Source organism: Bombina bombina, chromosome 1 (assembly GCF_027579735.1).
Source record: "Bombina bombina isolate aBomBom1 chromosome 1, aBomBom1.pri, whole genome shotgun sequence".
Taxonomy (NCBI): domain Eukaryota; kingdom Metazoa; phylum Chordata; class Amphibia; order Anura; family Bombinatoridae; genus Bombina; species Bombina bombina.
The window spans coordinates 1,553,536,320-1,553,558,738 of NC_069499.1; the positions used below are offsets into that span (position 1 = coordinate 1,553,536,320).

General features: G+C 39.9%; 1 protein-coding gene across 1 annotated transcript; it reads right to left on the minus strand.

Annotated features, from left to right (window-relative positions):
- Nucleotides 1–930: 930 nt before the first annotated feature.
- On the minus strand, nucleotides 931–16,458 carry MRPL38 (mitochondrial ribosomal protein L38). Its single transcript, XM_053709175.1, has 9 exons — nucleotides 16,380–16,458; nucleotides 9,158–9,337; nucleotides 8,768–8,905; nucleotides 5,822–6,030; nucleotides 5,670–5,742; nucleotides 4,030–4,075; nucleotides 3,582–3,740; nucleotides 3,341–3,477; nucleotides 931–1,365 (listed from the first exon to the last, which is right to left on the minus strand). The coding sequence occupies exons 1-9, from the start codon at nucleotides 16,444–16,446 to the stop codon at nucleotides 1,229–1,231; spliced, it is 1,146 nt and encodes a 381-aa protein (XP_053565150.1). The 5' UTR covers nucleotides 16,447–16,458; the 3' UTR covers nucleotides 931–1,228.
- Between the last annotated feature and the right edge of the window lie 5,961 nt (nucleotides 16,459–22,419).

Consider the following 22,419-nt stretch of genomic DNA (forward strand, 5'->3'; position numbering starts at 1 on the left):
TCCCTTGAAACACATAAGTAGGCCTTAGCTCTTGCTGTGGGCAATTAGGGACAGATATGAAAGATCACACACTAATCAAGCAAATTCTGTAGCATATTGCAGGGTTATTAAAACAATTAAACATGACAGTATGCAAATGTGTCCTTCATAAGGTATTAGCAGTGCTAAATGGGCTGTTTCCCAAAATATTAAAATACATTTTGGTAGACCCTCTTATTTATATTAGTATAATCATCATCATTTGTAAAGCACAACAATATTCCATAGCACTCAATACATGATCGTAAAGGTATATATTAATCATTAGAAGAACTTACAATCTAGGAGGCTAGACGCGAGTGACAAAAAGTGTGGGATTTGCTTAACGGTGTCTGACTATTTACAAATAATATGCGCTATAACTAATTACCTTACTCGAAATGTCCTTTTATAACTGGGAATTTATTACACAGCTTTTATGCCACAAGAAACAATAGAGCAAATGAATAAATCAGGAGAACTTTTGCATATTGGCTCAGAGGGGTCCATTTATTAAGAGGTGAATGGCAGGTGAACTGAAACATTTCAATTTCTGACATTAACTATGGATTATGTAAGGCCAAACCCAGTGAGTATCTCCTGCAAGAGCAGCTGAGTTAGCCCTGCATATTGCATAGTTAATGCTGTGTACAATTTACCTAAAATAGGACAATTGCTGGTAAACCGTATGCAGCATTAACTATGCATTGTGCAGGGCTAACTTAGCTCCTCTTGCAGGATATACTCAATGGGTTTGGCCCTTGATAATGCATCATTAATGAAAGATTTCAAATCACCTACAATTCATCTCTTTGTGAATACAGCCCAAAGAATAATAAAAAGGGCATAAAAGAAATTGCTGGAATAGAGAACCAACCCATTACATTCAATTGCTAAAATAACTAAAAGAGATGAGTTTTAGAATGTTTATTTTATTTCAAAATATAATGTACAAAAGTATGATGGCACCACATTCCGAGAGCATCATAATACTGGATAGAATATACATTCCCACAATGTACTGTCGCACACAAGTTAATGTGCCATACTCTAAGCAAATCTCTATAAATGGAAGGTGTAGAGTTATTGCTGAGCTAAATAAGTAGCGGGTGGATAAGCCACAACTGGGCCACCACGTCCGATATACGGCCTAAATACACAGTAAGACCCCACATCTCCATTCGATCTACATCTGATGAATTTTAACAGATCAGTAAATTCCATATCTTGGTTCCTCAGTATCCCGATACCGATCGAAATATCTCAGGGGCTGCTTGTGTGGATATTTCACTTGCTTAGGGTGATAGACTGGAGGGCGCTCATAGTCAAAGATGGGCTCCTTCATGTCTAAAGGAAGAAACAAACAAGTGAGACAAGCAAATCATTAACAGAGGCAAAAAGGAGTGATAAGTATAAACAGAGAAATATATATATATATATATATACACACACACATATACACACACAGAAAACGGAAGGGGACTGCACTCCAAGACCGGACCGGGTACACATTCCATGACCCAGCAATATGCTCAGCCCTGGGTGCTCAGTGGCCCTCACAAAAAGCTGTGCTGTCACAAGGTCACAGGCAGTTAACCCCAGACAGGAGTGGGTGCAAGAACCATAGGGAAATTACAAAACAAATTAATACAACACATAAAAAAACATGCACTCACCAGCAAGCTCACAGTAAAGATTTAAAAGCAAAAATGGAAAGGTTAGTTACGGCATCTGGCCAAATGGGACAAGCTCAGGTACCACGTCAAGGTCCTTTCCAATACCTAAGTCCCTAACACAGCCACACAATGCAAGCTCTCAAATCCAAACAAACTGGGAACAAGTGAGGGGTGCACAGGCATATGTAATCACCCAGAAATATACAAAACACGGAAGGGGACTGCACTCCAAGACCAGACCGGGTACACATCCCATGACCCAGCAACATGCTCAGCCCTGGGTGCTCAGTGGCACTAATATATATATATATATATATATATATATATATATATATATATATATATATACACATATACACACACACACATACATACACTGTGTGTGTGTATATATATATTATTATTATTATTATTATTATTATTATTATTATACTTTATTTATGAAGCGCCAACATATTCTGCAGCGCTGTCCATGGATACAATTCATATAAATAAAACAGTAAAAGACTTGAAAGAGACAGGACAACATTTACAAACACATACAGGAGGGATTGAGGGCCCTATTCCCGTGGGAACTTACAATCTAGAAGGGTAGGAGGTTGAGAAACAGGAGGTGAGGACTGCAAGATTGAGAAAGATGTTAATACAGAGTTAGATGAGGAAAATGTTAGGTAAGTGAAATTAATTTATTATTGAGTTAGGTGGTAGGCTTCTCTGAACAGAAAAGTATTCAGGGATCATTTAAAAGAAGAAAGATTAGGGCAAAGCCTGACAGCACGAGGGAGAGTGTTCCAGAGGGTAGGTGCTGCACGACAGAAGTCCTGCAGTCTAGCATGAGAGGAGGTGATAGTTGTGGATGCAAGGAGCAGGTCATTGTTGTATCTTAGTGGGAGGGCTAGAGTATACTTGTGTATTAGAGAGGATAGGTAGAGGGGGAGCGGTGTTGGTGAGAGCTTTGTATGTAAGGGTGAGAATTTTGAATTTAATTCTGCTGTGAATGGGGAGCCAATGAAGGGACTCGCAGAGAAGTGCAGCAGATACAGAGCGACGGGAAAGGTGGTTCAGCCTGGCCGAGGCATTTAGGATGGATTGAAGGGGAGAGAGGCGGGAAAGAGGAAGGCCAGCGAGTAAGTTATTCGTTATGCAGTAGTCAAGTCGGGAAATAACAAGGGAGTGGATTATTTGCTTTGTGGTGTCAGCGCTTAGAAAAAGGCGAATATTGGAAATATTGCATAGATGGTTGCGGCAGGATGTAGAAAGCGATTGGATATGGGGGACGAAGGATAGATTTGAGTCAAGTTTAACTCCAAAGCAGGGGACTTGGGGCAATGGGGAAATGGTGAAGCCGTCAGAAGTCAGCGTAGAGCTTGAGGGGGGGGGGGATAAGAAGGAGCTCAGTCTTGGACATGTTAATCCTTAGGTGGTGAGAGGCCATCCAGGAAGAAATACCAGATAAGCAGTCGCTGACATGAGAAAGGACAGATGGAGAGCAGGGGTGGAGAGGTAGATCTGGGTGTCATCAGCATAGAGGTGATTCTCTCTCTCTCGCTCTCTCTCTCTCTCTCTCTCGAGAGAGAGAGATATAGTGCAGAAATGGAAATAATGAAAACAATTTATATATATATTGATAGATAATTTTCACTCACTCAACAAATTATGGTACACAGATGTAACACTGTCCTCCCACTTGCACTGGAAGAAAGACAGGCTGGCTGGAGTAAGATAATCTTCATATTTCTTGTAGAAATCCAACGTTCTAAATGTTCTCATCTTCAGGCTGTGGCTGTGGCGTTAGGAGAGATGGGAAGGAATAGCATAATACAGATTAGTGAAAAATTGAGAGAAACAAATAAATAAGAAGGTATGAAGAGATCTATTAGGTCTCACCAGGGGTTTGGTCGGAGCTCATCCTGGTAATCAATGTGCTTTTCCTGCTTAAACAGAAGGAAGATGTGTCTGTGGTACCCAGTGCCCTGAGCTGGGAATGGGGGAAAGTAATGGCAGATCTCCTCACCAGAATAAACTTGGTTTCCAGGGATATTCCCTCTAGATAGAGAAAGTAATGTGAAAATGGCATGCAAGAGAGAACACAATTCTTGAGAGAGACATGGGGGATAAAGGTTGAAAGACAAGAGAGAGTAGAAGATTGTTGATGGACACAGAATGAGTAGCTGGTAATCTGAAGAGACATGAGAACAACTGGAGAGTAATAGAGATGGTTCAGATACAATACAGAGATAGTGCTTGTTAACAGATATGAGACTGAAGGTTATGGCAGAAATAAAAAAAGACTGGGACACCGATAGGACCAGCAGGTCACATGGCATCTACTCACACTAGCCAATGCACATATTCCGATTCTGTATCCCTCAAGTGGCCATCTGTGGAAGGAAGTAAATGTGAGATGACTGAGCATGAACAGAAGACAATGATTTGGCACCCTGAAACACCAAGTAATTTGGAAATCACTCAGATAAAAAGGTCTCCCATAATGTTGTATATCCTAAACTTGTTTTGCAACAACCTTTTTTAAAACAATGCTGTACATTGTTAAAGGGACAGTTAAGTCAAAAATAAACTTTCATGACTCATATAGGGCATGTAATTGTAAACATCTTTCCAATTTACTTTTATCATCAAATTTGCTTTGTTGTCTGAAAGCTAAACCTAGATAGGCTCATACGCAAATTTCTAAGCCCTTGAAGGCCGCCTCTTATCACAGTACATTTTGACAGTTTTTAACAGCTAGACAGCTCTAGTTCATATAGAAAATGCTGTGCTCACTCCCATGGCGTTATTTATGAGTCAGCACTGATTGGATAAAATGCATTTCTGTCAAAAGAACTGAGATAAGGGGACAGTCTGCAGAGGCTTAGATACAAGGCAATAACAGAGGTAAAATGTGTATTAATATAACAGTGTTGGTTATGCAAAACTGGGGAATTGGTAATAAAGAGATTATCTATCTTTTTAAAAGATAAAAAAAATAATATGGAGTAGACTGTCCCTTTAAGTACTATATTGCAGAAATATTTTGAAACAATGCTTTAAAAAAAAAAAAAAAAAAAAAAAAAAAAAAGTTAAATTGTGCAAACTGATGCCATATAGTTTTCCAGACGTGCACACTTCTAAACCTACATTGGTATTATTCTTCATAAAACATACCAAGAGGACAATAATACGCTCTTGAAAACTGGAAAAATATACAGAGGGCGACTCCTAGTGCAAATCAGTTGATACAGTTGTAAGCCCCAAATGATCCCTTTAGAGAGATACTCACATATTATGGAGCACACTATAGTGCTAATGAGGCAAGCTGGGTATATTATGGTGGCCCAGCGCACATAACACTCTGGCAAGCAGTGGATCAATGTAGCAAATAAAAGATAGGAGACTCCAGAAGTATATCAAAAATGAGTTTTATAAAAATAAATAAATGAACATAAAAACAATCAGTTTTACTTATTGTTCATTTATTTATTTTTATAAAACTCATTTTTGATATACTTCTGGAGTCTCCTATCTTTTATTTGCTACATTGATCCACTGCTTGCCAGAGTGTTATGTGCGCTGGGCCACCATAATATACCCAGCTTGCCTCATTAGCACTATAGTGTGCTCCATAATATGTGAGTATCTCTCTAAAGGGATCATTTGGGGCTTACAACTGTATCAACTGATTTGCACTAGGAGTCGCCCTCTGTATATTTTTCCAGTTTTCCAGATCTTTTCCATTCAAGAGGAGCAGCCCTTCTCATGGTGCACAGTCAACTGGGACACTGATAAGTTTCCAGACCATCTACCTAGGCATTATCGTTGCCTTCACTACATGTGAGTACAAAATCTGCTAATATATATTATCTACTTACAAAAATTGGCTACACTAGGAGGCGCCCTTTCTTTTTTTGTTTCAATAATACGCTCTTATCTGAATCAGGAAAGAAATAATTTCAATTTCACGTCCCTGTAACAGACCTGGATTGGTGAGCAACAGAGTCCACAGGGAACCTTCTTCAGCTTCAAATGTCACTTCAGGAGGTACAGCTGCCTAAGAGACAAACATCAAGATGAGTGGCTTGTGCCATGCAGGCTATAGTTATCTATGTGCTCAGTGAATGGACAGTAACCTCAGATGCAGTCACCACGTTCCCATAATAAACTGGCATTGCAAAATCCTCTCCTTTGCTGTAGTAAACTCTCAGGAAAACAGAAGGTACAAACGTTGCCTCTCCAAACAGATCTTTATACACGCCATAATGCTCAGCCACACGCTGCACATGGTATGGGCCACTAGTCTTCTCCCACTCTGTTCGAACCTCATCCAGGGGGATGCTCACTGTGAAGGCATAAAGAGTAATATCAGTAACACCCAGCACCGGTGAGAGTTAAAGGGTCCAAACCTGCTGGGCCTTGCACTTAAGCACAAGTCCATAAAACAGAGTCACCAATGCAGCAGCACTTCAAATAAAGCATAAATGTGTATTCAGTAACCAAATGACAGATATAAAAGACACTTCAGACCCTCATTAGCAATCGAAACTAAATAAACAGCTTACATTTAAAAAGGTATAAGGACAACCCCTTTGTTTGTTGTGTTATCTCTTTATACACACACTCCACTGGCTGAATTGCAATGTTACATACATTCATCTCCTTATAATTACATTTTAATAAAATATTCCCCTAGTGGTATCCAACTATAAATAATTGTTAACTAAATAATTCAAAAGACAGTAAATGTTACAGCTCATTTAAATACTATCTGTAAGGTTCACAGTACATAGCTAAAAACACAATCTCTCATCCCAAAAATAATTACATGCGCCCAGTATCAAACCTTGTTCCCTACTACAATTGAAATAAAAGGAATAAAACACACACATGTACCGTGTTATGTCCGGGCGCACAAGCTACAGATAAATAACCGAACCACAGTGCACACAATATGGTATTAAAAGTTTATGTGCGTGGAGAAGGTGGGCACTCACAGGATTTAAATTCTTGAAATGTTTAATACATCAAAAGTACATAGATAATTGTTGTTGACGTTTCGGCTCTATCCTGGAGCCTTCTTCAAGACAAATCATATCTTACTACGGCATCCTGCTGTGTTCCCAACGGAGAAAAACAACTTCTCAGATATTGGAGGACTGCACCCAGGTCATTGTATGTGGACAAAGGTTTGAGTGCTGGGTCACCGGCTATTTGACACATATACACATACATGATTATAACATTTATTTTTTAGAAATTACTTTATATATATATTTTGAAGTTCATTTAAAATCATTTTGGCGAACGTATACAAAAAAACTAAGTAAAATCCTCTTTGTATGTTGTGTAAGAGAGATTCTCATCAAATAGAGTAAATGCTAATATTCGTGTAACAAACTGACGTACTTAATATTAAAAATGTTAAAAAAAAAACATCCGTCTCCAGCCTCTGGTGTCTTCTGAATGCCGTCTAAGCTGTGTAGAGGTCGGTCCGGTACTTCACACAGTATATAGCTATAAAAGCAAAGCTGCTACAGCAAATTAATATTTTACCTTCAGAACCTGATACAGTAAAATTTCCCAAGTCAGCACAAAGTTTTTAATGTCTTGAAAAGGAACAGCAAACACTTTGTAATTACAAAATTGTTTTAAATGGTCAAGCTCCACCCCCCACATGCAATATTTAGAGGAGCCAATCCAGACTTAGTCTGTAGATAATTGGCCTTGCCACTTTCATTCTTTAAACAAAGACTCCATTGTTTGGCTTCAGTAGAAATGACAGATAAGCTGAAAAGAGTTTACTGTCCCTTTAAGCAGAGAATGGAAAAGCCAACTGGAAGGCTAACAATTGTGGCATTGCTTTCTATTGTGCATGTTGCTTCTCTTGGCTTTCTGAATGAGAAGGCACAGGAATGAGCATATGCAGCCTATCTGTATTGGGAATCTTGGCAGAATCATGAGCAAGCATAGTAGTAAAAGGAAGGGGTTGGCGGCAGCCTACTGACTGTACCCACCACTGTGCTGATTGGGAGCATGGGTGCCTTGCTGGAGAAGATTTTTAATATGAATAATTTATTTGTTGCTGCAGCAATGAATTTGCTTTATAGCTACACACTGTGTGCCTTTCTGATCGCCTTTAACCCACTTTGCGATATGGACGTAGGTACTAGGTTACACAGTACTTTGCCCAGCATTCTATGTTGACATAGTACCTACGTCCAACACTGTGGGGAAGGTTGTGGTTGCGTTGTCAGGTTGACAGCAGAAACCACAAAAGAGGGGCAGAATGCATCTGCCTTCATATGGTAAGGGAGCACAGATCACTGATACAGTGACACAGACAGTGTCTGTATTGGTGGGTGGTATGGGAGGGAAAGAAGGTGGATGGGCGGCCCAACGGGAGAGGTGGGTCCCTACACTAAATTACTGATCGCTTTGAGGGGGGATCCCTATTATACAGGATTTTTTTCTTTTTTTTAATAAAAATTTTAAAAAAATACCTTATACAGGAGACTGGCAGACTAGCTGCCAGTACCTAAGATGGCGGTGATCAGTGGGAGAGTTAGAGAGCTGTTTGGGAGTAATAACGGAGGGTGAAGAGGGACCCCTACACTACAGAAATAAGATCACCCTACACTGGGTACTGGGAGCTTGCGTTTATATAGTCCAAAGTTAAATACACAAGCTACAAACGGTTAATTGGGTATATAGATGATTAAGAGGAGGTTCTTATACCTTCAAATGTTGGCTGTGTATTTAGTTTGTACTAGACCTAATCAAGAACATATTCTTTATATCTGTATTTTTGTAATAGAATAAACATTTTACTTTATTTGAAGTACTGCTGCACTGGTGACTATATTAATATTTAGGACATAAGGACAGGTCAAGTTAAGGGCCAAAGGGTGCACTCCGCTATCCGAGCTTTAACCTGAACTGTAAACCAAAAATTTGACCAATAGTAAAAAGCTTCCAGCAATAATGGAAATGAGCAAATAATTATTATGATATAAGCTAACAATACTGTCAGTATCAACAGCCTCGTGGAATGTGATGTGCATGATTATTATATTACATACATGTGCGGGTCCGTGAGGCTCTCTCCAGGTCTGCATTCTTATGGTTTTCTTTCAGAATCTTCTTTCGTGCCTGCGCAGTTGTTGGGTGGTGAGGAGTGTGATAAGGGAACCCAATGTTTACTAGCTCTTGCCTGTTATCTGGGGGCATGAAAAGGCAATATAATCATCTGTAGCACACCCTCTATTACGCAAATACAGTATGACCCCAATAACCACAGGGTTATTCATGATACTACGGTTGATTTACTTAGGCTCTAGTAAGGAAAAACCCTTAAATATATAAACAGGCCTATAGTAGAATCATTATGATAAATGGCATGGTAGAGAGTAATTATGTTATAATATAATAAATTGGAGTTGTGTCAAAGATGATTCTTCTTCATTCAATACCTTCCTTAGCATCCAGGTACTGTTGATAAGTCTTCCACCAGCGGGGTTTCCTGATTTCTGCATCAGCAACTCTATAATACCGGGAGAAGCTGCGATATTTCTCAAGCGACTCCAAGTCCTTACCCTCAAATTGCTCATTGGGGAGAGGGCCCAAGGGGTCAACTCGTTTACAGAGGGCAGCTGAAAAAGGCAAACATTAGAAATGTGAATACTTCAGGCATCTGTCTCACTAAAGGCTCAGTCTTCACCCACAACCTTTTTGTTTACAAACAAAACAAAAAACCTTCTGTTTTTTTCCTCCATCACTTATTCCCTTGTTCCCCGTTTCTGTTTATGCATGCTCCCTCTTGCCCTTGTTCTGCTTTTGTATCACCCAGTTGCACTGCCAAGGAGCAGGGCTAGGGGCTAAAAGGGCTTTAACCCTAAGTATGAATAAAAAATACATTAGAAGCCGCAATTAAAATATAGGGCCTTCTCTCCTGCAGCTTCCTTGTGGCCCCTTTGCATTGTGTACCTGCTCCCTGCTTTTATTAAGGTTGGCTGCAGTATGGCAACCAGGACCTGCAGTCTTCTCACACTCTCCAGTACCCATCAGTGACGTGTACATTATAGGCACCACATGCAGGTAAACAAGTAGTAGCCAGACATAATGAAGATTAGAAAAATCATGGAGGGTTAAAGGCCCTCTTAAGAATACACTTGTAGCACTCAAGAGTCTCTCAACAGGAACATTCCTGTTTATTCAATAAAAATGTTCCTCAACCGGAGAAGATGGGTACCAAACAATAATATTAAAACTTAAAGGGACAGTAAAGTAAAAAAAAATCTTTCATGATTTAAATAGGGCATGTCATTTTCAACAACTTTCCAATTTACTTTTACCAATTACCAATTTTGCTTTGTTCTCTTGGTATTCTTAGTTGAAAGCTAAATCATGAGCTAATTTCTTAGACCTTGTAGACTGCCTTTAATCAGAAAGCATTTTGACAGTTTTTCACCACTAGAGGGCGTTAGTTCATGTGTTTCATATAGATAACATTGAGCTCCGGCACGTGATAAAGACCCACACGGGTTGAAACGCGTAGAAAAATTACCCTGTCACTACACAAACAAACTGTCTTTTTCTGCTACAAGTCTATTTGATAGAGAAAGACTGGAGGATCTTTCAACCGCGTACTGTGTAAGTACTAAAGAGCGGTCACAGAATCAGGACTAGAGGTCTTCCTACACCTCGTAATAGACTTGCGCAAGTGTGATTCACCTGGAGGTTCCGGATACCAGGTGACGTAGGAGTCTTGGAAGCCGCCGGTGTGCGGTCAATTGTTTGCAGCAGAACGGCTGAAATACAGTGGAGTAACGGTAAGAAGGCGGATAGCCTCTAAATATACAGGACCGTAACGGAGATCTTCGTAAAGTACTGAAGTCTTACGGACTACCCCCCCTTTTTTGCAAACTGAATACAGCGCCGGTGAAAAAAGACCGACGGCTGTTCTCATTTGGGGTTAATCAATTTTAAAGATACTAAGACCTGGCACCTCACCTTGCTGTAGCGGACTTGTGTAAAATACTGTGCACAACTTTGTTATCAGGAATAGACAATATTACCTGTTGATCCCTTTTGGGAATATATTGCTACTTCTGGTTTTTGACACTTATTCAAGCTTGCATTTAGACTGTTGTATTATATTGTTTTTATAACCATCTTTACTATATTGTTTTAGGGAGTGTTTGAGGGAGTGTGTGTACGGCTGAAAGAGCAACTATAGTTGGAAGTGAATGGATATTGTTTTAGATTTTGAATATGAATTATTGTTTTAATCTTGAATATTAATTAGTGTTTTTGAATTTTTGAATTGTTCTTGAAACATTTAAATATATTAAATAAAATATTTAAATATATCAGATTTGTTTATTAAGATTTCTGAACGGCAGTAGTTTGGACATCATCCCCCATAGTCTGATCTATTCCCTACAGAGGAAATTGTAACTTGTGCATATCTACTGAATCTCCTGCTTTAAGCGCCCACTTTTTAAAATCTATTATTCTAATTGTTACTATCCAGGAAGGGGATAGTTTTATAGTGAGGCTTTGGAGATTAAGATTCAGCGCTTCACCCACACCATTGTTTTAAATGAGAGGGCCCAAGGGGTCAACTCGTTTACAGAGGGCAGCTGAAAAAGGCAAACATTAGAAATGTGAATACTTCAGGCATCTGTCTCACTAAAGGCTCAGTCTTCACCCACAACCTTTTTGTTTACAAACAAAACAAAAAACCTTCTGTTTTTTTCCTCCATCACTTATTCCCTTGTTCCCCGTTTCTGTTTATGCATGCTCCCTCTTGCCCTTGTTCTGCTTTTGTATCACCCAGTTGCACTGCCAAGGAGCAGGGCTAGGGGCTAAAAGGGCTTTAACCCTAAGTATGAATAAAAAATACATTAGAAGCCGCAATTAAAATATAGGGCCTTCTCTCCTGCAGCTTCCTTGTGGCCCCTTTGCATTGTGTACCTGCTCCCTGCTTTTATTAAGGTTGGCTGCAGTATGGCAACCAGGACCTGCAGTCTTCTCACACTCTCCAGTACCCATCAGTGACGTGTACATTATAGGCACCACATGCAGGTAAACAAGTAGTAGCCAGACATAATGAAGATTAGAAAAATCATGGAGGGTTAAAGGCCCTCTTAAGAATACACTTGTAGCACTCAAGAGTCTCTCAACAGGAACATTCCTGTTTATTCAATAAAAATGTTCCTCAACCGGAGAAGATGGGTACCAAACAATAATATTAAAACTTAAAGGGACAGTAAAGTAAAAAAAAATCTTTCATGATTTAAATAGGGCATGTCATTTTCAACAACTTTCCAATTTACTTTTACCAATTACCAATTTTGCTTTGTTCTCTTGGTATTCTTAGTTGAAAGCTAAATCATGAGCTAATTTCTTAGACCTTGTAGACTGCCTTTAATCAGAAAGCATTTTGACAGTTTTTCACCACTAGAGGGCGTTAGTTCATGTGTTTCATATAGATAACATTGAGCTCCGGCACGTGAAGCTCCTAAGAGCAAGCACTAATTGGCTAAAAATACAAGTCTGTCAAAAGAACTGAAATAAGGGGGCAGTTTGCAGAGGCATAGATACAAGGTAATCACAGAGGTAAAAAGTATATTAATATAACCGAGATAAGGAACAGTCTGCAGAGGCTTAGATATAAGGTAATCACAGAGGTAAAAAGTATATTAATATAACCGAGATAAGGAGCAGTCTGCAGAGGCTTAGATACAAGGTAATCACAGAGGTAAAAAGTATATTATTATAACTGTGTTGGTTATGCAAAATTGGGGAATGGGTAATAAAGGGATTATCTACCTTTTTAAACAACAAAAATTCTGGTGTTTACTGTCCCTTTAACCTTTATTAAATTGGATAAATTTGTTATACAAATTGGAAAAATATAAAAAACACTCACTGGAGAACTTGTTAATATGTGGAGACATCTGATATAGTGCGCAAATCATGAGAAATAAGCAATATAGAAGGGATATGTGTGGGAGTCCTAGTATTTTAAATAGGTATATAATAAATCATATCAGCTGTGGTGCTGTTTGCTTAGTCATAAGAATCAATGCTAGGCAAAGGGGTTGATGAACCTCTCAGATTATTGTATAGATTTTGTTAGAACTACGTTAGAAACTTAATATTAATTGTCATATGCTAAACCAAATATATCAGGTAAACAATATTGTAATAATGTTGTTTCAATGTAATAAAGAGCAATGTTTGTTGGTCGGCTTAAAGTTCTTTAATATTTGTAGATATATAGATTATACATAAAACGATTCTGTGTTTCCAGTTGACCAATATTGGGTTCTTTAGTGTTCATAACAGTTGTTAGTGTAATAAAGTAGCAAAATTTAGTGTTGAAACATTTGTTGCCAGAATCTAATGACACTGAATATCTGCACTTAGCTGTTAACAAGTATCTAGTGTCTATGTAATTGTTATACTGAAACACTGGCTTAAAATATTTGAACCAAACATGAGTAAATATTTGTTAAGTGGTATTAACCTATAATTCATTGAATTGGGTTTACGGTTATCAGATAACTAAATATCTGGTAGTTAACAGACAGCAAACATGGTTGCGCCCTGTTTGTAGTGGCGATACTCGAATGATCCTTAGTACTAAAAATTTGACTTGATTAAACTATCAATTGCATTTGGTATTCATATTCTTGTTGCGCTTTAAATAGTAAGTATTAGATCATCCTATATCGGCAAGTAACCAGTCGCTAGTTAAAAAACACACAGGAGTTTCGAAATGACTCCTCACCAAGTCCCTGTTATCCATATAGGTTTACAAGGAGTAGGGATTTAGTAAACCTGTAAGATAACAGTTAATTGCCCAGTTATGCATAAACTATATGGAAGAGACTGTGGCATGACTTGTTGAATTCCCTAGTGTCTATAGAACCTAAGAACATTACCACTGCTCTCTTCTTGTCAATCATCTACTTAATATCTGCTTTTAAACATGAGCTGCCCTGTACCATTCCATTACCTACAAGCCCTTGGTATATTTCCCTTGCTCTTCAACCTCTAGCAGCTATCTCTGCCCATTGTTCCTCAGCCCTCTTTCTCTGCTCTTCATTCCCTTGCAGCAACTCTGATCTCCCCATACCTTAGTGCCTCTGTTCTCTTGCTTTCTTCAATCCTCAGCCACCAGTGCCTTTCTAATTCAGTGGTTTCTCAGTCACCACTATCCATTACTTCTTAGCTTCCTGTGCCTCAAATCTGTTCACTGACTCTCAGAACTGATATAGTATATTCCCTAATATTATGCCTCCACCTAGAATGTTTTACTCACTACACAGTGCCTCTCTAGTCTCTGTACCTTGCTCCACATCTTACAATGCTCCCTACAGTGTTGTTCCTCACTCCATGGAGCCCCCCTTTGGGCTTTGCTATATGCCACCTACCCCCTGTGCCTCCTTAGTCTCTCAGTTTATCACTCTAACTCATTTTACCTATATAGTACCTGACCTTGGTCCTCATCCCACGTTGCTTGTTCCAAATACTCCACAGCCACACTGCATTGTCTCAGTTTCTGACTCCTCAGCTCCCATCTAGTATCTGATCTCCTCAATAATAAGTGCTTCTCTCTGTTCCCGGATCTTCAGCTCCCAGTGCTTCCCTAGTTTCTGACTCCTCAGCTCCCATCTAGTATCTGATCTCCTCAATAATAAGTGCTTCTCTCTGTTCCCGGATCTTCAGCTCCCAGTGCTTCCCTACTTTCTGACTCCTCAGCTCCCATCTAGTATCTGATCTCCTCAATAATAAGTGCTTCTCTCTGTTCCCGGATCTTCAGCCCCCAGTGCTTCCCTAGTTTCTCACTCCTCAGCTCCCATCTAGTATCTGATCTCCTCAATAATAAGTGCTTCTCTCTGTTCCCGGATCTTCAGCTCCCAGTGCTTCCCTACTTTCTGACTCCTCAGCTCCCATCTAGTATCTGATCTCCTCAATAATAAGTGTTTCTCTCTGTTCCTGGCTCTTCAGCCCCCAGTGCTTCCCTAGTTTCTCACTCCTCAGCTCCCATCTAGTATCTGATCTCCTCAATAATAAGTGTTTCACTCTGTTCCTGGCTCTTCAGCCCCCAGTGCTTCCCTAGTTTCTCACTCCTCAGCTCCCATCTAGTATCTGATCTCCTCAATAATAAGTGCTTCTCTCTGTTCCCGGATCTTCAGCTCCCAGTGCTTCCCTACTTTCTGACTCCTCAGCTCCCATCTAGTATCTGATCTCCTCAATAATAAGTGCTTCTCTCTGTTCCCGGATCTTCAGCCCCCAGTGCTTCCCTAGTTTCTCACTCCTCAGCTCCCATCTAGTATCTGATCTCCTCAATAATAAGTGCTTCTCTCTGTTCCCGGATCTTCAGCTCCCAGTGCTTCCCTACTTTCTGACTCCTCAGCTCCCATCTAGTATCTGATCTCCTCAATAATAAGTGTTTCTCTCTGTTCCTGGCTCTTCAGCCCCCAGTGCTTCCCTAGTTTCTCACTCCTCAGCTCCCATCTAGTATCTGATCTCCTCAATAATAAGTGCTTCTCTCTGTTCCTGGCTCTTCAGCCCCCAGTGCTTCCCTAGTTTCTCACTCCTCAGCTCCCATCTAGTATCTGATCTCCTCAATAATAGGTGCTTCTCTCTGTTCCTGGCTCTTCAGCCCCCAGTGCTTCCCTAGTTTCTGACTCCTCAGCTCCCATCTAGTATCTTATCTCCTCAATAATAGGTGTTTCTCTCTGTTCCTGGCTCTTCAGCCCCCAGTGCTTCCCTAGTTTCTGACTCCTCAGCTCCCATCTAGTATCTGATCTCCTCAATAATAAGTGCTTCTCTCTGTTCCCGGATCTTCAGCTCCCAGTGCTTCCCTACTTTCTGACTCCTCAGCTCCCATCTAGTATCTGATCTCCTCAATAATAAGTGCTTCTCTCTGTTCCCGGATCTTCAGCTCCCAGTGCTTCCCTAGTTTCTCACTCCTCAGCTCCCATCTAGTATCTGATCTCCTCAATAATAAGTGTTTCACTCTGTTCCCGGATCTTCAGCTCCCAGTGCTTCCCTACTTTCTGACTCCTCAGCTCCCATCTAGTATCTGATCTCCTCAATAATAAGTGCTTCTCTCTGTTCCCGGATCTTCAGCTCCCAGTGCTTCCCTAGTTTCTCACTCCTCAGCTCCCATCTAGTATCTGATCTCCTCAATAATAAGTGTTTCACTCTGTTCCTGGCTCTTCAGCCCCCAGTGCTTCCCTAGTTTCTCACTCCTCAGCTCCCATCTAGTATCTGATCTCCTCAATAATAAGTGCTTCTCTCTGTTCCTGGCTCTTCAGCCCCCAGTGCTTCCCTAGTTTCTCACTCCTCCTCAGCTCCCAGTACTGCTTAGTATCTGACCTTGCGCCTCATCATCAGGTGCTGCTATAAACCCTCCCGGACGGTGCCTTTCTAATCCATATCCCCCTCGCCTAGCTCCAACCACCGTGGTACTACATAACCACCGTACTCTTATCCTGTGTCTACCACTACCCTTCGTTACAACTGCCGCTGATGAATATTCCTCTGTTGTCGCCTTCAGTCAAGCATGTTTCCCAACCTGCCGCCCACTGTTAGTGCCCCTGTAATGTCCTCCCCCGGTAATCCACATCTTTCCCCCGTGCCCCGCTCAGTCTCGTCTCTCAGTCAGGTTACCCGCTGTACTTAGTGCTCTCCCAGCTGCCGCCTGTCTCCTCAGCGCTCTCACCAAGGGCGCCGCCATCTTTGCTGTCACTGCGAGTGACGTCAGGAAAGTCACGTGACTGAGGGGGACTGAATAATAATGCTATATGATATTACAGAATGAGAGAATGATTTAAAGGGACAGTCTACTCCAGAATGTTTATTGTTTAAAAGAAAAAAGATAATCACTTTATTACCCATTACCCAGTTTTGCATAACCAACACAGTTATATTAATACACATTTACCTCTGTGATTATCTTGTATCTAAGCTTCTGCAGACTGCCCCTCATTTCATTTCTTTTGACAGATATACATTTTTTTACCAATTAGTGCTGACTCGTAAATAACTCCACATGAGTGAGCACGTTATTTATATGGCACCCATAAACTAGCGCTGTCTATATGTGCAAAACTGTCAAAATTCACTAAAATAAGAGGCAGTTCAAAAATTAGCATATGGGCCTACCTAGGTTTAGCTTTCCACAAAGAATACCAAGAGAGGAAAGCAAATTTGATGATAAAAGTAAATTGGAAATTTGTTTAAAATTGCATCTCCTATCTGAATCGTGAAAGTTTTATTTTGACTAGACTGTCCCTTTAATCAGGGTCCGCCCTTATTTGACAGCCGTACAAAGCGGTGTGACATTTTGAAAGGTCCCAGTTAGGGTATTTTCTTATTTTAGTATATTTTATCCCCTATGGCAGACTTTAAACTACTTTACAATTTACTTCTGTTATCTAATTTACTTATTTCTCTTAATATCTGTAGTTGAAAAGCATACCTAGGTAAGCTCAGTAGCAGCAATGCATTGCTGGGAGCTAGCAGCTGATTGGTGGCTGCACATAAATTACTCCTTTTATTGGTTCACCAGATGTGTTTAGTTAGCTCGCAGTAGTGCATAAATGCTCCTTCAACAAAGGATATTAGTAAGTGAAGTAAATTTGATACTAAAAGTAAACTGGAACGTTGTTCAAAATCACATGCTCTGTTTTATTAAAAAAGAAAAAGTTTGGGTTACATGTCCCTTTAACAGTTGCAGCACTGGAAATAAAACAAGCTAAAATAAGAAATTTTCCCACTTAGTGTCAATAACTTAAAGGGACAGTAAAGTCATAATTAGACATTCATGATTTAGACAGAGCATATTATTTTATACAACTTTTCAATTTACTTCTATAATTTAATTTGCTTCCTTCCCTTGTTATCCTTTGCTGAAAGGTTTATCTAGGAAAGCTCAGGATCAGCAAAGAACCTAGGTTCTAGCTGCTGATTGGTGGCTGCAACTATATGCCAATTGTCATTGCCTCACCCATGTGTTCAGTTAGAAACCAGTAGTGCATTGCTGCTCCTTCAACAAATGATACCAAGAGAATGAAGGAATTTTGATAATAGAAGTAAACTGGAAAGTTGTTTTAAATTGTATGTTCTACCTAAATCATGAAAGAAAAATGTTGGGTTTCACGTCCCTTTAATGAGGGCCCCTGTGTGTGACAATGAAATTAGGAAGGTCCCTGTATGTAACAGTGATGTAATGAGGGTTGCATTTGGGCCTTTTGGCTAAGATCAAGGGGGATATTTATCAAAGCCTCAACTATGCTGCATTCACCGGCACCAATACGCTCGCCTTACATCACGGCCGCGGACCTAAATACGATCTCCATATTTAAAAAGCTGACAAAAAGACGCGCACCAAGTATGGGTCGATGAGCATCACACTGTTGTTAACTAACAATCATCGATCTCGCGTCTATTTGCCTTTTTTACCAACTTTATTTATACCCTGTCAATAAACGCCGCCACTATTCTAAAATGTTTAACCCCTATGCCACCGCTCCCGGACCCTGCCGCAACCTAAATAAAGTTATTAACCCCTATCCTGCCGCTCCCGGACCCCGCTGCCAGTGCCACTAAATAAAGTTATTAACCCCTATTCCGCCGTTCCCGGACCCGGCCGCAACCTAAATAAAGTTATTAACCCCTATCCCGCTGCTCCCGGACCCCGCCGCAACCTATATAAAGTTATTAACCCTTATCCCGCCGCTCCCGGACACCGCCGCCATTAAATAAATGTATTAACCCCTAAACCTCTGGCCTCCCACATCACTACCACTAACTAAACCTATTAACCCCTAAACCGCCAGCCCCCCACATCGCCATAAACTAAATTAAGCTATTAACCCCTAAACCTAACAAGCCGCTAACTTTAAATTAAAATTACAACATCCCTATCTTATAATAAATTAAAACTTACCTGTAAAATTGAAAGAAACTATTTTTAAACTATTAATTAACCTACCCTAACTATCGCCTAGATTATGAGTTCTGCGTTAGCCTTAAAAAGCAGTGTTAAGGGGTCCTAACGCTGCTTTTTAACGCCCACTGGTATTACGAGTTTGGCAGGTAAAGGTGTACCACTCACTTTTCTTCCGCGACTTTTGGCTACCGCAAATCCCCTTACGTCAATTGCGTATCCTATCTTTTTAATGGGATTTGCCTAACGCCGGTATTACAAGTCTTGAAAGAAGTGAGCGGTACAGCCTCTACCTCCAAGACTCCTACCGCATTTAAAAGTCAGTAGTTAAGAGTTTTATGGGCTAACGCCGGAACATGAAGCTCTTAACTAAAGTGCTAAAAAGTACACTAACACCATAAACTACCTATTAACCCCTAAACCGAGGCCCCCCCACATCGCAAACACTATAATAACATTTTTTAACCCCTAATCTGCCGACCGGACATCGCCGCCACTATAATAAATGTAATAACCCCTAAACCGCTGCACTCCCACCTCGCAAACACTATAATTTTTTGTATTAACCCCTAATCTGCCGTCCCTAACATCGCCGCCACCTACCTGCAATTATTAACCCCCTAATCTGCCGCCCCCAACGTCGCCGCTACTATATTAAATGTATTAACCCCTAAACCTAAGTCTAACCCTAACACCCCCTAACTTAAATCTATTTTTAATAAATATAAATAAAATTACTATAATTAAATAAATTATTCCTATTTAAAACTAAATACTTACCTATAAAATAAACCCTAATATAGCTACAATATAACTAATATTACATTATAGCTATTTTAGGGTTTGTTTTCATTTTACAGGCAACTTTGTATTTATTTTAACTAGGTAGAATAGTTATTAAATAGTTATTAACTATTTAATAACTACCTAGATAAAATAAATACAAATATACCTGTAAAATAAACCCTAACCTAAGTTACAATTACTCCTAACACTACTCTATAATTAAATTAATTACCTAAACTACCTACAATTAAATACAATTAAATTAAATAAACTAAATTACGAAAAAAAACAACACTAAATTACAGAAAATAAAAAAGAGATTACAATATTTTAAACTAATTACACCTAATCTAATCCCCCTAATAAAATAAAAAAGCCCCCCAAAATAATAAAATTCCCTACTCTATACTAAATTACAAAAGTAATCAGCTCTTTTACCAGCCCTTAAAAGGGCTTTTTGCGGTGCATTGCCCCAAAGTAATCTGCTCTTTTACCTGTAAAAAAAAATACAATACCCCCCCAACATTAAAACCCACCACCCACATACCCCTACTCTAAAACCCACCCAATCCCCCCTTATAAAAAACCTAACACTAACCCCCTAAAGATCACCCTACCTTGAGCCGTCTTCACCCAGCCGGGCCGAATTCTTCATCCAATCCGGGCGATGTGGTCCTCCATCCGGCAGAAGTCTTCATCCAAGCGGGGCAGAAGAGGTCCTCCATCCGGCAGAAGTCTTCATCCAAGCGGGGCAGAAGAGGTCCTCCTTCTGGCCGAAGTCTTCATCCAAGCGGCATCTTCTATCTTCATCCATCCGCGGCTCCATCTTCAAGACCTCTGACACGGAACATCCCCCTCGGCCAACGGACTAACGACGAATGAAAGTTCCTTTAAATGACGTCATCCAAGATGGCGTCCCTCGAATTCCGATTGGCTGATAGGATTCTATCAGCCAATCGGAATTAAGATAGGAAAAATCTGATTGGCTGATCCAATCAGCCAATCGGATTGACCTTGCATTCTATTGGCTGAACGGAACAGCCAATAGAATGCGAGGTTAATCCGATTGGCTGATTGAATCAGCCAATCAGATTTTTCCTATCTTAATTCCGATTGGCTAATAGAATCCTATCAGCCAATCGGAATTCGAGGGACACCATCTTGGATGACGTCATTTAAAGGAACCTTCATTCGTCGTTAGTCCGTCGGCCGAGGAGGATGTTTCGCGTCGGAGGTCTTGAAGATAGAGCCGCGGATGGATGAAGATAGAAGATGCCGCTTGGATGAAGACTTCAGCCGGATGGAGGACCTCTTCTGCCCCGCTTGGATGAAGACTTCTGCTGGATGGAGGACCTCTTCTGCCCCGCTTGGATGAAGACTTCTGCCGGATGGAGGACCCCATCGCCCGGATTGGATGAAGAATTCGGCCCGGCTGGGTAAAGACGGCTCAAGGTAGGGTGATCTTCAGGGGGTTAGTGTTAGGTTTTTTTAAGGGGGGATTGGGTGGGTTTTAGAGTAGGGGTATGTGGGAGGTGGGTTTTAATGTTGGGGGGGGGGTATTGTATTTTTTTTACAGGTAAAAGAGCTGATTACTCTGGGGCAATGCCCCGCAAAAAGCCCTTTTAAGGGCTGGTAAAAGATCTGATTATTTTTTTAATTTAGTATAGGGTAGGGAATTTTATTATTTTGGGGGGCTTTTTTATTTTATTAGGGGGATTAGATTAGGTGTAATTAGTTTAAAATATTGTAATCTCTTTTTTATTTTCTGTAATTTAGTGGGGGGGGGGGGGTTTCCGTAATTTAGTTTATTTAATTGAATTGTATTTAATTGTAGGTAGTTTAGGTAATTAATTTAATTATAGAGTAGTGTTAGGTGTAATTGTAACTTAGGTTAGGGTTTATTTTACAGGTATATTTGTATTTATTTTATCTAGGTAGTTATTAAATAGTTAATAACTATTTAATAACTATTGTACCTAGTTAAAATAAATACAAAGTTGCCTGTAAAATAAAAATAAACCCTAAATAGCTATAATGTAACTATTAGTTATATTGTAGCTAGCTTAGGGTTTATTTTATAGGTAAGTATTTAGTTTTAAATAGGAATAATTTATTTAATTATAGTAATTTTATTTAGATTTATTTAAATAATATTTAACTTAGGGGGGTGTTAGGGTTAGCCTTAGGTTTAGGGGTTAATACATTTAGTATAGTAGCGGCGACGTTGGGGGCGGCAGATTAGGGGTTAATAATTGTAGGTAGGTGGCGGCGACATTGGGGGCGGCAGATTAGGGGTTAATAAATATAATGTAGGTGGCGGCAGTGTCCAGAGCGGCAGATTAGGGGTTAATAAATATAATGTAGATGGCGGGCGGTGTCCGGAGCGGCAGATTAGGGATTAATAAGTGTTAGATTAGGGGTGTTTAGACTCGGGGTTCATGTTAGGGTGTTAGGTGTAGACTTAGAAAGTATTTTCCCATAGGAAACAATGGGGCTGCGTTAGGAGGACGCTGCTTTTTTGCAGGTGTTAGGTTTTTTTTCAGCCGTCTCAGCCCCATTGTTTCCTATGGGTAAATCGTGCACGAGCACAATTTAGCCAGCTTACCGCTACCGTAAGCAGCGCTGGTATTACAGTGAGAAGTGGCGCTAAATTTGCTCAACGCTCACTTTTCTGAGGCTAACGCAGCCATTCAGAAAACTTGTAATACCAGCGTTGTTTAAAGTCAGTGCTAGAAAAAAGAGGCTCGTTAGCAACGCAAGTCTTTACCGACAAAACTCGTAATCTAGCAGTATTATTCTACAATTAAATTAAACTAGCAATTAAATTAACTAAATTACATATTAAAAAACCCTAACCCTACTCAAATTATTTAAATATACAATTAAACCTTATGAAAAATGACTAAATTACCAAAAAAAATAAACACTGTTACAAAAAATAAAAAACAATAAATTACGAGGAAAAAAACCCCA